General features: G+C 46.6%; 2 protein-coding genes across 2 annotated transcripts; both read right to left on the reverse strand.

Moving 5' to 3' along the window:
• Positions 1-139: 139 nt before the first annotated feature.
• On the reverse strand, positions 140-1,538 carry LOC103644340 (myosin-12). The gene is made up of 7 exons (XM_020547320.1): positions 1,452-1,538; positions 1,254-1,373; positions 1,072-1,170; positions 766-981; positions 542-681; positions 350-454; positions 140-243 (listed from the first exon to the last, which is right to left on the reverse strand). Exons 1-6 carry the CDS (start codon positions 1,509-1,511, stop codon positions 358-360), a joined length of 732 nt encoding a protein of 243 aa, XP_020402909.1. The 5' UTR covers positions 1,512-1,538; the 3' UTR covers positions 140-243; positions 350-357.
• Positions 1,539-3,258: 1,720 nt separating this feature from the next.
• LOC100285390 (uncharacterized) lies at positions 3,259-5,961 on the reverse strand. The gene is made up of 2 exons (NM_001366721.1): positions 5,843-5,961; positions 3,259-5,741 (listed from the first exon to the last, which is right to left on the reverse strand). The coding sequence occupies exons 1-2, from the start codon at positions 5,939-5,941 to the stop codon at positions 3,465-3,467; spliced, it is 2,376 nt and encodes a 791-aa protein (NP_001353650.1). The 5' UTR covers positions 5,942-5,961; the 3' UTR covers positions 3,259-3,464.
• Between the last annotated feature and the right edge of the window lie 8,255 nt (positions 5,962-14,216).

A 14,216-nucleotide genomic window follows, 5' to 3' on the forward strand; every position in this document is an offset into this window, starting at 1 on the left:
GGTGTCCCTTGTCAAATTCCTAAATATGAATGAGGTTTTAGACAGAATTAAATGCAAACGTTTTTATTTATCAAATAGTCAATGCTCCCAAGTAGTGTTTTCACAAAGCTCTCTTCAAGGAAATTTACCTCAATTACTGTTGTCTGATTCATTTCAGGAGTAACCACGACCTGAATAGCTAGTGCAGAATTGCTGTGGAGCAACTCGATCTCTGACTCCAAGGTGGCGATCTTGCTTTCCAATCTAAATGTATTGTTCTTTTTAGTTTATGAGACTTTCTCATAGGACATGAGTACAGCCCAGGAAGAAAAAAAATGTAAATGTGAAGTATGCGTATTGTAGAATGTACCTCTCTATCTATTTTGATTTATCCTCGTCAGCTGATGCAACAACCAATGACTGTTGTCGTAGAACTTGGTTTTCAGATTCCATATTGGATAAACTTGCTTCAAGCCTGCACCATATTGCGGTGGTAGTATGTGAGCAGAATTTGTAATATACACGATTTAGTTAGGCAACGAACCAAACAGGTCCTTATTACCTTTCGACCAGCTCTTGAAGTTGAGTAACTTTGGATGCTTGTTCTTGTGTCTCCTGTGACAGTTCATCAGACTGTTTTTGGAACTCAATAAGCTTATTTTCAAGATCCTCAGCCTTTTGTTTAAACGTACTTAGTTCATCCTGGATACAAATTTGTATGTGATCATTGATCTAAATAATTAAATTATGAATCTTATATCTGAATAAAATTTCAAGAGCCTGAACCTCAAGTTCTTTATTTTGAGTTGTCAACTCCTCAAGTTTCGCATTGTCAATAACCGACACTTCTACTATCTTTGGTGGTGCCTGTTCAATCGCTAACTTTGCAGCCTCTTTCTCATTTACTATTGCTGCATGGGCTTCCTCGAGATTTTCTTGCATTTTTTGCAGTGCAGATTGCAACTTTTCAATTTCATGGCTCTTTGCTTCTTCAAGGTCAGCCTGCCGGCAAGACATAGTAGATAAAGTCATTCGGGACCAAGTGACATACTAAACACTACAGAAACTACTTATATTGATCAAGTGAATTACCCTCAAACGCTTCTCGACGTCTAACCGCCATGTGAGTTCTTCTACTCTCTTTTCTAGCTTGTCTTTTGCTTCTTTCAGTGCGCCGGTCTCTCTTGCTTCCTGTTCACATGGTTATGCTTACTTTATGAGCATTAACAATGAATGGTGTGCTTGTGTTGAAGATGCATAATTGTACTACAGACCATTCTCAGTTTCCGAAGTTCCTTTCTTGCAATGCGTGCCCTCCACAAGCATTGGAGAATCAAAGAAGCTTTCTGTTGCTGTTTGTAAGCAGCATAAGCTCTGTGTTGGCGCCAACGAGTCTGTGATTCAAGGAACTGTTCATTATGTTTTTCCTACAAAAACCATTTGCAAATCATGATAGGCATAATAGTGCAAACCTGGATAATTATGGATGCCCTGGTCTCTCTTCGGAATCTGTGTTCGTTGCGAGTTGCCATTGCTCGTAATCCTGTTTGTATTGCTGTAGCTGATTCATATACTTGTAGGTACGCTTTTCTGGCAGAATGCGCACGCACGTGCTTTTGTATCCTAATTGAAGCAACGTCTCTCCTCATATACTCAGAAACATCGTTTTCAAAACAACCCTTCCACCTCTCCTTGGAATTTTTTTTAAAATGTACTCCCACCTTTATTCATGTGTCTTGGTTGCACGGTTGTACCAATTGGTCTGGTTGCACCAGATATGTTTCCTAATATTCTTGTATACTATATGATTTTATACATAATATATTTGTATATTATTGCTGGACATATAGGGAGAGATATTTATATGCTACATTTCCAGTATAGGAAGCGACCCGAAGAGTATGTTATAAGTTGTAAGGTAGAAACATAGGCTAACCTCATATGCCTATAGAAAAAGAATGATAACTGCCAGTTATTTATTTTATGAATAATAAATAAAAAAATAAGTAAATAAGCATAGAAGATGACGAAGATTTAGGATTCAAGGTTACTTACATTAGCAAACGCATTGCTGAGTTGTTGCAGCAAGCCCACCAGGGAGCGCCTAACGTTGTGTGGCTTCACTGGCAAGTAGAAACCATTTACTGAAGTGATAACGTGTAGAAGCTTCCCGTTGCAAACCTTCAACTGGCCACATAATGAAAAACTCCTTTATTACACGTATGCCCATACCCACACACACCTAAATTGGCTACCACAAGATTGCAATTTAACTCAGAAGTGCAAATCAAATTGAATAGCTACTACACCAATGCGAACGAACTCCAATTTTGCTAGCGCATCCAAATGTGTGGTTGAATTTCACTTAGCAAGCTGAAAACCAAACAGCTACATAATACCCCCAATTTTATCGTCTGTATTCACTGTGTGCATTAAACACATATTTCCTGCACCATGTTAAATCCACAGAATGCAAAACATTCATTTTTTGTGTGACAATCCAACAGTTTTTCAATTAACTTGTAGTAGCAGTCACTAAAACAAATTAGCAATAATGTGATAGGATTAGCATCACCAAGCAGTGTGTGGCAGGGTACTTCACCTGTGCGTCTAGATTCGAGAGCATGAGCGCCTTGAGAGAAGCAGGAAGGTCAGCATCAATGCAGGCGATGCGGCAGGTACAACAGCCACTGCAGCACGTGGAGGGCGCGGCGCGCAAGGCTGCTCCTCCCCCGCCTCGGCGGTGCGGCGGCCTCGGCGTGCTTGGACGAGATGGGAAGCGCGGGAGGTTCGTCGAGGTCCTCGGCGAGGAGAGGGGCGGCGAGGTCGGGATCGGGACCCGCGGTCGCGGCGTCGTCGACGACGGGCTTCGTCGTGCCGTCCTCCGCGCAGCAGTGGGACGTCCAGACGAGGAGGACGTACGCGGCGTAAAGGGAGAGGAAGGAGGCGGTGACCCAGACAGTGACGGAGCCGGTGAGCAGCACGGCGAGGAGGTAGAAGAGCGCGATGAGGAGGAAGCAGACGTCGCGCACGAACCCGGCGCGCTCGATCTCGACGGGGCCTCCTCGGCGGGACCTCCTAGGGTACTCGCACGGTTGGACGACCGGGTGGGGGGTGGGGCGATGCGTGGGGAGAGAGTGCGCGCATCCGACGGAAGAGAGACTCTAGACCGTATTGACGGTTGAGATCGTCGGAAGGCAGAACAAGCAGAGGCAGCCTACCCCTTAGAGCCTTAATAGGTAGTATAGATATGCAGTTTTTTACCATTAATTCAAGTTCCCATGCAAAGAGCCAAAATTTATTATAGATGATATGTCTTTTAGCTAAGCAAAAAAAAACCTATCTCATTTCTTTACTAATAATAACAAGAAGAAATAAAAATATATTTTAGAGCCTTACTACTTATCTAAGATGTCACAAAAATCCACAAGGCCCTCAAGTAGTAGTAGTAGGTAGTGTACTCTAGTTAGCACGAACTGGATAGATCATGCGAGGGCGTTGACGACGACGGGGCTTCTGACATAGTGGGTCCCGTCTGTCCAGACGAGCCTCCCAAAGACGTAGCCCATCCCGAGCTTGTCCTGCTGCGACGTCACCGTCACCTTGAACTCCTTTTCCTCACCGACCTTGCTGAACTCAAGCACCCTCGGCTTCACCTCCATGGTGATCCCAACCGGCGCGCGCCAGGACGCGAGGTACTTGGCCGGACGGCCGACGTTCTTCAGCCGTCGCGTCACCGTCTGCGTGCCGCGCAGCGACGGCACCACGATGGACGGGTAGTTGAGGTCCTCCATGGCGGGCGCCTCCTTAGCGCTATTAGCTGGGCACGCGAACTTGCCGGCGCTGAGCCGCTTCATGTCTGCCGCGGAGATGCCCATGGCGCAGAGGAAGGTGAAGTAGTCGTCGGGGCCGGCGTCGTACACGAGGCCCGGGTCGACGGCGCGGTTGGGGTGCACGTTGCCGGCGCCGTAGGCGAAGGCGTTGGCCTCCTTGCCGTCGTGGTCGCGCATGGGCGCTCCCGTGTTGTCCTGGGTGCGCGCCGTGGTCATGATCGCGGAGCGCATCGCGGCGGGGCTCCACTCGGGGCGCGCCGCCTTGAGGAGAGCGATGACGCCGGAGACGTGTGGGCAGGCCATGGACGTGCCGGACAGGATGGCGTACTCGGAGCGGCGCTTGTCGGAGGCGAGCTCCGTGGGGCCGACGTACTCGGTGAAGGCGGCCAGGATGTCGACCCCCGGCGCGGCGATGTCGGGCTTCAGCACGTACGGCAGAGTCCCGCTGGGCCCGCGGGAGGAGAAGCCCGCCACGGACGGCGAGTTCTTGACGCCCACCTCCGTCTTGGCGGGCGAGATGTTGGCGACGGGGTTGCTGGTGGACTCCATGTAGCCGTACAGAGAGACGGCCTCGCTGTAGGTGATCATGGTGGCCGGGAGCACGTGCGGGTCGGCGACGATGTCGTCACCGTCCATCCTGTCGTTGGCGAGGATCATCCCGGCTCCCCCGGCCTCGAGCACGGCCATCCCCTTGGTGACTCGGGAGACGTCGCCTCCGCCTCCGCCGCCGCGGCGACACACGACGATCTTGCCCCTGATGGCAGCAGGGTCGAGGGTGCCGAGCCCGCAGCTGGCCGCGTCGTACGGGTTAGAGGTGGTGCGCGCGGCGCGCGCGGCGTCGATCATCGGGTAGAGCATGCTGGAGTGCAGCGTAGTAGACTCGAGGCTCGTTCCCCTAAGGCGCACGCTATTGCCGAGGGTGAGAACGTTGGGGAAGTCTCTGTCGACGGTGGTGGCGGCGACTGTGGTGACCCATGGCGCGGCATTGACGACGGTGTCATCGTACGGGCCGGAGTTGCCGGCGGAGCAGATGACGGAGACACCGTGGATGGCGGCGTGGAGCGAGCCGAGCATGGCAGGCTCGTGGAAGAGTGACTTGACGTCATCGGCGAGGGGCGCGTCCTGACCGAAGGAGACGGAAATGACGTCGGCGCCGTCATGGATGGCGGACTCGAAGCCCGCAAGGACGTCGGCGGCGGCGCACTCTCCCGACCAGCAAACCTTATAAGCGGCGACGCGCGCACGCGGCGCGCCGCCTTTGGCTGTGCCAGTGGCATAGCCGAAGAGACTGGCACGGGGCACAAAGCCACCGGCGGCGGTGGAGAGCGTGTGGGTGCCGTGGCCCTCGGTGTCGCGCGTCCAGTTGGCGTTCACCACGGCTGGGTTGCTAAAGAGCATGTCTTTGTTGAAGAACCTAGCGCCGATGAGTTTGCGGTTGCAGGCGACACCGTACTTAACGGTGTCTTGACAGGAGCCCTTCCAGCGAGCTGGCACTTGGCCGCCGTCGTCTTGGAAGCTGTGGGACTCGGGCCACACTCCGCTGTCGAGACTGGCGATGATGACGTCCTGTCCGAACCTAGCGTGGTTCCAGATGGAGCCAGGGAGGACGTGACCGTCGCGCTCCAGGTCCATGAAGTCCCAGGACCGCGTGGTGTGCAGCTTGAGCATCTTGCTCTCCAGCACCGCCACCACCTCAGGGTGCTCCGCGATCTGCTGCGCGACCGACTCCTCCAGGTGCGCCGCGAAGCCATTGATGCTGCTCTTGGTGTAGGAGTAGAAGATGGACTGCCGCGCCGTCTCATGGTGGTGGTGGTCGTCGCCGCCGAGGATCGATGCCAGGAGGTGGTGGTGAGACTGGGTTGCGCGAGCATGCTCCTCCGCCGACGCATCACGGCCATATGCATGTGATCCCAGATACACAATGTAGGACTGCATTGCATTATTATTATTATTATTAGAAGGGGATTAAAAAAAAGAATTCCTCCTGTATCCTGCTACAAGATCGCAAGCAAAGCGATATTTCATATTGCCTTTTTGTATGCTTCCACTACGAGATGCTCGGCGACGCACAGGGTCAGGAACTGGACGACGGCGACCCAGAGCAGCGACCTCCTCCACCTCGTCGCCATGGCCTGGGGCTGGGATCGATAATAAGCAGCAGCTAGCTTTGCTCCTCAAGATATATATGATGCGGCTGGCTGGTGCAGGTTTCAGGGGCCTAAATTTGGCTATGCTTTGACTTGACTGCGAGCAAGGGATCGATCGCCATTCATTCATTCAATTCATCACCAAGCTGCAAGCTGGATCTATCGAGAAAGTTTCAACACCGGATGAGGAAACTCATCTCAGGATCTGACCTGCATGCCTACTAATTAACCAAAGGGGAGTACTGCACTGCCAACCAAACCGGACGGAAATGTCGGCATGTCAGCCACTATCAGAGTTGTATTGTCAATTACGGTCTTTTTTTTTTGGGGTTGAACGTTACAACAAGAGTATAATATACTACTACTCCCTAAACTTAGACAGTTTTGTCATCTCGGCACTAGACCCTCAAAATGCACATCTACGTTTCTAAATTTGTGAAGTGTATCGATCCCTAAACTTTCAACGTGCACGTTGTAGCCCATATACTTTTATGATTGTGTCATATGGATTTATAAACTTGTTTTCGATGTCATTGTTGGGGGTCTTCGTCTTTCAAAGGTCCTAAAAACACACTTAATTATCGGTTGCCAACATGTTTTTAAGCATCACAGGAGCTTCAGTGTTGAATACCTTCAGAATAGGATGAGGATAAAGACGAAGATGTTAAGCTTCGTCGCAACAGCATATGGAAACGGAGATGAACAATGCTGGGAGAAGGTGTCTACGATTCTGTGCCCAAGATGCTATAGGCAGAAGTCAATATTGCCCTCGCATCGCTTTTTAAATCATACGTACATGTCTTGTGAGTATATTTGTAATTTCATACGAAGTTGTACGATCCCCTATAAATAGATGAACAGTGCCCTGCATAAGGCACCTTTGATCGGGCTGGATCATTGCATCATGTAATCTCTCTCCCAAAGCATCTTCGTTCTAATTCACTTTGTAGAACCGAATGTACGATTGTAAATTTATCATACAAAGGGAAAGGAATGAAATATCGAAATATCCAAGATGAGTCATCATGTTTAACTTCTTTACATTCCTTATAAATTCGTTTACATACGGATATACAATTTATTTAATTAAAACCTCAACCTTCGTCTTTGAAGGAGTCATTTCGAAGAGGTAGCTGCTTGAAGACGAAGGCTTGTTATCTTTTTAATATTGTGTTGCCTTGTTTTCAATTGTATATAGCAATCGAGAACAAGTGACCAACAGTCATAACAGGTCTAAATATTATGGACCTTTCATGATACCATAAACAATTTTAAATACCCACATGATACCCCATATAAGTATAAGGACTGAAATGTGCATGTTGAAAGTTTATAGATCGATGTGATACCATTTTACAAGTTTAGAGACTTGGATGTGCATTTGGTGAGTTTAGAAACTGGGATGATACAACGCTACAAGTTTAGAAGACTGCATTGTATTTTACGCTCACAACAAACTACACATGCATAATGCTTGAAGTAACCAAGCATTCTCTAAGCATACTAAGGCATCCAGACTCCGCTCCCACGCATTTGATTCGTTGTGTTAGTGATTTGAGCTCCATTCGAGTTGTGAACTCCCTGTGTTGTCCTTTGAGCTCAAGTCTTCATTTGTGTGCGTGGTTGTGCTGCGTATTTGAGTCTTGTGTGTGTTGCTCTCCTCCCTTACTTCTGTGTTTCTTTTGTGATCATCATTGTAAGGGCGAGAGGCTCCAAATTGTGGAGATTCCTCGCAAACGGGAGAAAGACTATAAGGAAGAAAGCCGTGGTATTCAAGTTGATCATCGGATCGCTTGAAAGGGGTTGAGTGCAACCCTCGTCCATTGGGACGCCACAACGTGGAAGTAGGCAAGTGTTACTTGGCCGAACCACGGGATAAAAATCGTGTGTCTCGTGTGTTGCTTCTTGTGATTGTTTTGTTCGCACGAGCGTGTTCCATAGCCACTTGATTTAACTAACACTTTAATAATCAAGTCAGTGGTTATTTAGTGTTTGATTTTACAGGATCACCTATTCACCCCCCCCTCTAGGTGCTCTCAATTGGTATCAGAATCGTACTCTTCATCTAAGGGACTAACTGCCCGAAGAGATGGATCCTAAGGGAAAGGGGATGGTGGTCAACGATAAGGAGGAGTCCCTCTTCAACGAGCCAAGAGACGACAAACCCACTGACTCAGGCTCGAGTCATAAGAAGAGGGACGGGAAAAAGAAGAGGCACATCAAGAAGATCATCTACTACGACAGTGATGCCTCATCTTCTTCACCAAGGGACGATGACGACGACGACTCTTCGTCAAAGAAAAAGATGGTTAATCAAAATTATTCTTTTGATTTTTCTCGCATTCCCTATAATTCAAATGCACATTTACTATCAATTCCCCTTGGAAAACCTCCACACTTTGATGGAGAGGACTATTCGTTTTGGAGTCATAAAATGCGTAGTCATCTATTCTCTCTCCATCCTAGCATATGGGAAATTGTAGAAAATGGGATGCATTTTGATAGTACCGATAATCCTGTGAGTATTAATGAGCAAATCCACAAAAATGCCCAATCTACTACTGTTTTGTTAGCATCTCTTTGCAGGGACGAATATAATAAAGTGAGTGGCTTGGACAATGCCAAACAAATCTGGGATACCCTCAAGATATCACATGAGGGAAATGATGCCACTATGATCACAAAGATGGAACTAGTGGAAGGCAAGCTGGGGAGGTTCGCGATGATCAGGGGAGAGGAGCCAACTCAGACCTACAACAGGCTCAAGACCCTGGTCAAAAAGATCCGAAGCTATGGAAGCACAAGATGGATGGATCATGATGTCGTCCGACTCATGCTAAGGTCATTTACTGTAATTGACCCCCATCTTGTCAATCTTATTCGTGAAAACCCCAGGTACACCAAGATGACGCCCGAGGAGATCCTCGGAAAATTTGTGAGCGGGCGCATGATGGTGAAGGAGGCGCGATATGTGGATGATGCGCTAAATGGTCCACTGCCCAACTACGAGCCACAGCCCGTTGCCCTCAAAGCAACGAGCAGCAGGGAGACACTACCGAGCAAGGTAGCACAAGTGGAGGCTGTCGGGCTCAACATGGACGAAATGACGCTCATCATCAAGCGCTTCAAAACCGCCTTGAAAGGATGCAAGGAATACCCCAACAAAAAATAAAACAAGGGGAAAGCGCTCCTGCTTCAAATGTTGTAAGACTGGTCATTTCGTAGCACAGTGCCCCGATAATGATAATGACCAGGGACAAGAAAAGCACGGGAAGAGGGAGAAGAAGAAGAACTACAAGAAGGCAAAGGGCGAGGCGCACCTTGGAAAGGAATGGGATTCTGACTGCTCTTCATCTGACTCCGACGATGAAGGATTGGCTGCCTCAGCCTTCAACAAGTCTTCACTCTTCCCCAATGAACGTCATACATGTCTTATGGCTAAGGAGAAGAAGGTATGTATTCGAGATACTCCTAAGTACTCTTCTTCTAGTGATGAGGAATCTTCTGATGATGAAGTAGATTACTCTGAATTGTTTAAGGGTTTAGATAGAGCTAAGGTAGAGAAAATTAATGAATTAATCGATGCTCTAAATGAAAAAGGATAGACTTCTAGAAAAGCAAGAGGACATTTTATATGAGGAACATGACAAGTTTGTAAGTGTTCAAAAATGCCTTGCTTTAGAAATTAAAAGAAATGAAATGCTATCCTGTGAGTTGTCTGCTTGCCGTGAATCTGTCTCTAGTTAAATAAGTTAAATGATGAATTAATTACTAAGCTAGAGGAAGTTAACAAAGCTAGTTCATGTATAGAGCATATTGTTATTTGTAATAGATGTAAGGATTTTGATGTTGATGCTTGTAATGAACATCTTGCTTCTATTACCAAATTAAATAATGAGGTGGCAAGTCTTAATGCTCAACTTAAGACTTGCAAGGTTGATTTTGATAAATTGAAATTTACTAGGGATGCCTACACTATCGGTAGACACCCTTCAATTAAAGATGGACTTGGTTTTCGAAAGGAAACCAAGAACTTAACAAGCCAAAGGACTCCCGTTCCCAACAAGGAGAAAGGCAAGGCCCCTATGGCGAGTAGTCCTCAAAGGAACCATGCTTTTATTTATGATTAGAAAATTGCTAGCCATTCTCATTATAATAAGAGTTATGTTCATGCTGCTTATAATGATTCACATGCTATGTTTGCCTCTAGCTCCACTTTTGTTCATGGTGGAAGTAGGCCTAGGAGAAATCATGTTGTGTCTCATGCGCCTAAGAGAATGTGTAATGAACCTTCTACCATTTATCATGCGTGCAATACTTCATTTGTACTTTCATGTAAAAATGCAAAAGTAGTTGCTAAGAAGCTGGGATCCAAATGCAAGGGAGACAAGACTTGTATTTGGGTTCCAAAAACTATTGTGACTAACCTTGTAGGACCCAACAAGAGTTGGGTACCTAAAACCCAAGCCTAAATTCCTTGCAGGTTTATGCATCTGGGGGCTCAAGCTGGATAATCGACAGCGGATGCACAAACCACATGACGGGGGAGAAGAAGATGTTCACCTCCTACGTCAAGAACAAGGATTCTCAGGATACGATCATCTTTGGAGATGGGAACCAAGGCAAGGTCAAAGGCTTGGGCAAGATAGCCATCACTAACGAGCACTCAATATCGAATGTATTTTTAGTAGAGTCGCTCGAGTACAATCTTCTGTCTGTAAGTCAATTGTGTCACATGGGTTACAATTGCTTGTTTACAAACATTGATGTATCTATCTTTAGAAGAAGTGATGGTTCATTAGCTTTTAAGGGTGTATTAGACGACAAGCTCTACTTAGTTGATTTTTCGAAAGAGAATGCCGGTCTAGATGCATGCTTAATAGCTAAGACTAATATGAGCTGGTTGTGGCTTCGCCATCTAGCACATGTTAGGATGAAGAACCTTCATAAGCTTCTAAAGGGAGATCATGTGTTAGTACTAACCGATGTCTGTTTTGAGAAAGACAGACCCTGTGTAGCATGTCAGACATGGAAACAGGTGGGAAGCACACATCATGGCAAGAATGTGATGACAACATCAAGACCACTGGAGCTCCTTCACATGGATCTTTTCGGACCTGTTGCCTATCTAAGCATCGGGGGAAGTAAGTATGGTCTTGTAATTGTTGATGATTTTTCCCGCTTCACTTGTGTGTTCTTTCTATAGGATAAGTCAGAAACCCAAGGGACCCTGAAGCGCTTCTTAAGGAGAGCTCAAAATGAGTTTGAGCTTAAAGTGAAAAAGATAAGGAGCGACAATGGGTCCGAGTTCAAGAATACATAAATTGAAGAGTTTCTTGAGGAGGAAGGCATCAAGCACGAGTTCTCCGCTCCGTACACACCACAACAAAATGGTGTGGTAGAGAGGAAGAACATGATGCTTATTGACATGGCGAGAATGATGCTTGGAGAGTTCAAGACACCCGAGCGGTTTTGGTCGGAAGCTGTGAACACAGCCTGCCACGCCATAAACCGGCTCTATCTACATCGCCTCCTCAAGAAGACCTCCTACGAACTCCTTACCGGTAACAAACCCAATGTCTCTTACTTTCGTGTATTTGGGAGCAAATGCTACATTCTGGTGAAGAAAGGTAGACATTCTAAATTTGCTCCCAAGGCAGTAGAAGGGTTTTTACTAGGGTATGACTCAAACACAAAGGCGTATAGGGTCTTCAACAAATCATCAGGATTAGTTGAAGTCTCTAGCAACGTTGTATTTGATGAGACTAATGGCTCTCTAAGAGAGCAAGTTGATCTTGATGACATAGATGAGGATGAAGTTCCGACGGCCGCAATGCGCACGATGGCGATAGGCGATTTGTGACCACAGGAACTACATGAACAAGATCAACCATCTTCCTCTACAATGGTGCATCCACCAACTCAAGATGATGGACAGGTACCTCAAGAAGAGGAGCGTGATCAAGGGGGAGCACAGGAAGAACATGCTATGGAGGAAGAAGCACCACAGATCCCTCCAACTCAAGTCCGAGCGACGATCCAAAGACATCACCCCGTCGATCAGATTTTGGGTGACATCAACAAGGGAGTAACCACTCGCTCACAATTAGCTACTTTTTGTGAGCATTACTCGTTTGTCTCTTCTATTGAGCCTTTCAGGGTAGAAGAAGCCTTGCAGGATCCGGACTGGGTGTTGGCCATGCAGGAAGGGCTCAACAACTTCAAAAGGAATGAAGTCTGGAGTCTGGTGCCACGTCCAAAGCAAAATGTTGTGGGAACCAAGTGGGTGTTCTGCAACAAGCAAGACGAGCACGGGGTGGTGACAAGAAACAAAGCTCGACTTGTGGAAAAAGGTTATGCCCAAGTCGTAGGTTTGGATTTTGAGGAGACTTTTGCTCCTATGGATAGGCTAGAGTCAATTCGAATTTTATTAGCCTATGCCGCTCACCACTCTTTTAGGCTATTTCAAATGGACGTGAAGAGCGCTTTCCTCAATGGGCCAATCAAGGAGGAGGTATACGTGGAACAACCCCCTGGCTTTGAGGATGACAGGTATCCTGACCACGTGTATAAGCTCTCTAAGGCGCTCTATGGACTTAAGCAAGCCCCAAGAGCATGGTATGAATGCCTTAGAGATTTCCTTATTTCGAATGCTTTCAAGGTTGGGAAAGCCGATCCCACTCTTTTCACAAAGACATGTAATGGTGATCTCTTTGTTTGCCAAATTTATGTCGATGACATAATATTTGGTTCTATTAATCAAAAGTCTTGTGAGGAGTTTAGCAGGGTGATGACGCAAAAGTTCGAGATGTCAATGATGGGCAAGTTAACATACTTCCTTGGGTTTCAAGTGAAGCAACTAAAAGACGTCACCTTCATCTCCCAAACAAAGTACACTCAGGATCTTCTCAAGAGGTTTGGGATGAAGGACGCCAAGCCCGTGAAGACACCGATGGGAACTGACGGGCATGTTGACCTCAACAAAGGAGGTAAGTCCGTTGATCAAAAGGAATACCGGTCCATGATAGGTTCATTACTTTATCTTTGTGCTAGTAGACCGGACATTATGCTTAGTGTATGCATGTGTGCTAGATATCAATCCGACCCCAAGGAGTGTCACCTTGTGGCTGTTAAGCGAATTCTTAGGTATTTAGTTTCTATGCCTTGCTTCAGGATCTGGTATCCAAAGGGGTCTACCTTTGACTTGATTGGATACTCAGACGCCGACTATGCTGGGTGCAAGGTTGATAGGAAGAGTACATCAGGGACGTGCCAATTTCTAGGAAGGTCCCTGGTGTCCTAGAGCTCCAAGAAACAGACATCCGTTGCCCTATCCACTGCTGAGGCCGAGTACGTTGCCGCAGGTCAGTGTTGCGCGCAGCTACTATGGATGAGGCAAACCCTCCGGGACTTTGGCTACAATCTGAGCAAAGTCCCACTCCTATGTGACAATGAGAGTGCAATTCGCTTGGCGGATAATGCTGTTGAACACAGCCGCACTAAGCACATAGACATCCGGCATCACTTCCTGAGGGACCACCAGCAAAAGGGAGATATCGATATTTATCATATTAGCACCGAGAACCAGCTAGCCGATATCTTCACCAAGCCGTTGGATGAGAAAACATTTTGCAGGTTGCAGAGTGAGCTAAATGTCTTAGATTCACGTAACTTGGATTGATCTATAGCATACATGTGTTCCATGCCTTTGATCATGTTACTTTGAGCATTTACATTATTCCTTGTATATTTATGGTGCTCAAATTGTACAAGTCTTCCCTGGACCTCACAAGTCCATATGCAAATGGTGCACATATTTAGGGGGAGATGTGCTACAACTTGACCCTTTGAGACTAACATGTTTGTTTAAGTACACCTGATGTAGTCTCAAAGGTACATTGAAAGGGAAACTGAATTTGGACGATGCAAAGACTTCCACTGTACTCCGGTATTAGTGTATTTAATTCCAAGTTCATACTTATGCTCTCATTGCCTTTTTGCTCTTAATTGACATTTTTGGTGAGACAATGAGGTTAAAGGGCAAAAAATGATCCCGTTTTGGTGCTTAATGCCAAAGGGGGAGAAATTAAGGCCAAAGCAAAATGGATCAGCCAACCACTTGTGAATTTTGAAAATAGTAGAGTAAGAATTTGTGATTTGCTCAAAATACTCTTATTGCAAAATTTGGTCTCTTGTGGGGAGAATTATTGATTATTGGAAAAGGGGGGAGTTTTTGGCACTTGATTAATTTTACTCT

Source organism: Zea mays, chromosome 1 (assembly GCF_902167145.1).
Source record: "Zea mays cultivar B73 chromosome 1, Zm-B73-REFERENCE-NAM-5.0, whole genome shotgun sequence".
Taxonomy (NCBI): Eukaryota; Viridiplantae; Streptophyta; class Magnoliopsida; order Poales; family Poaceae; genus Zea; species Zea mays.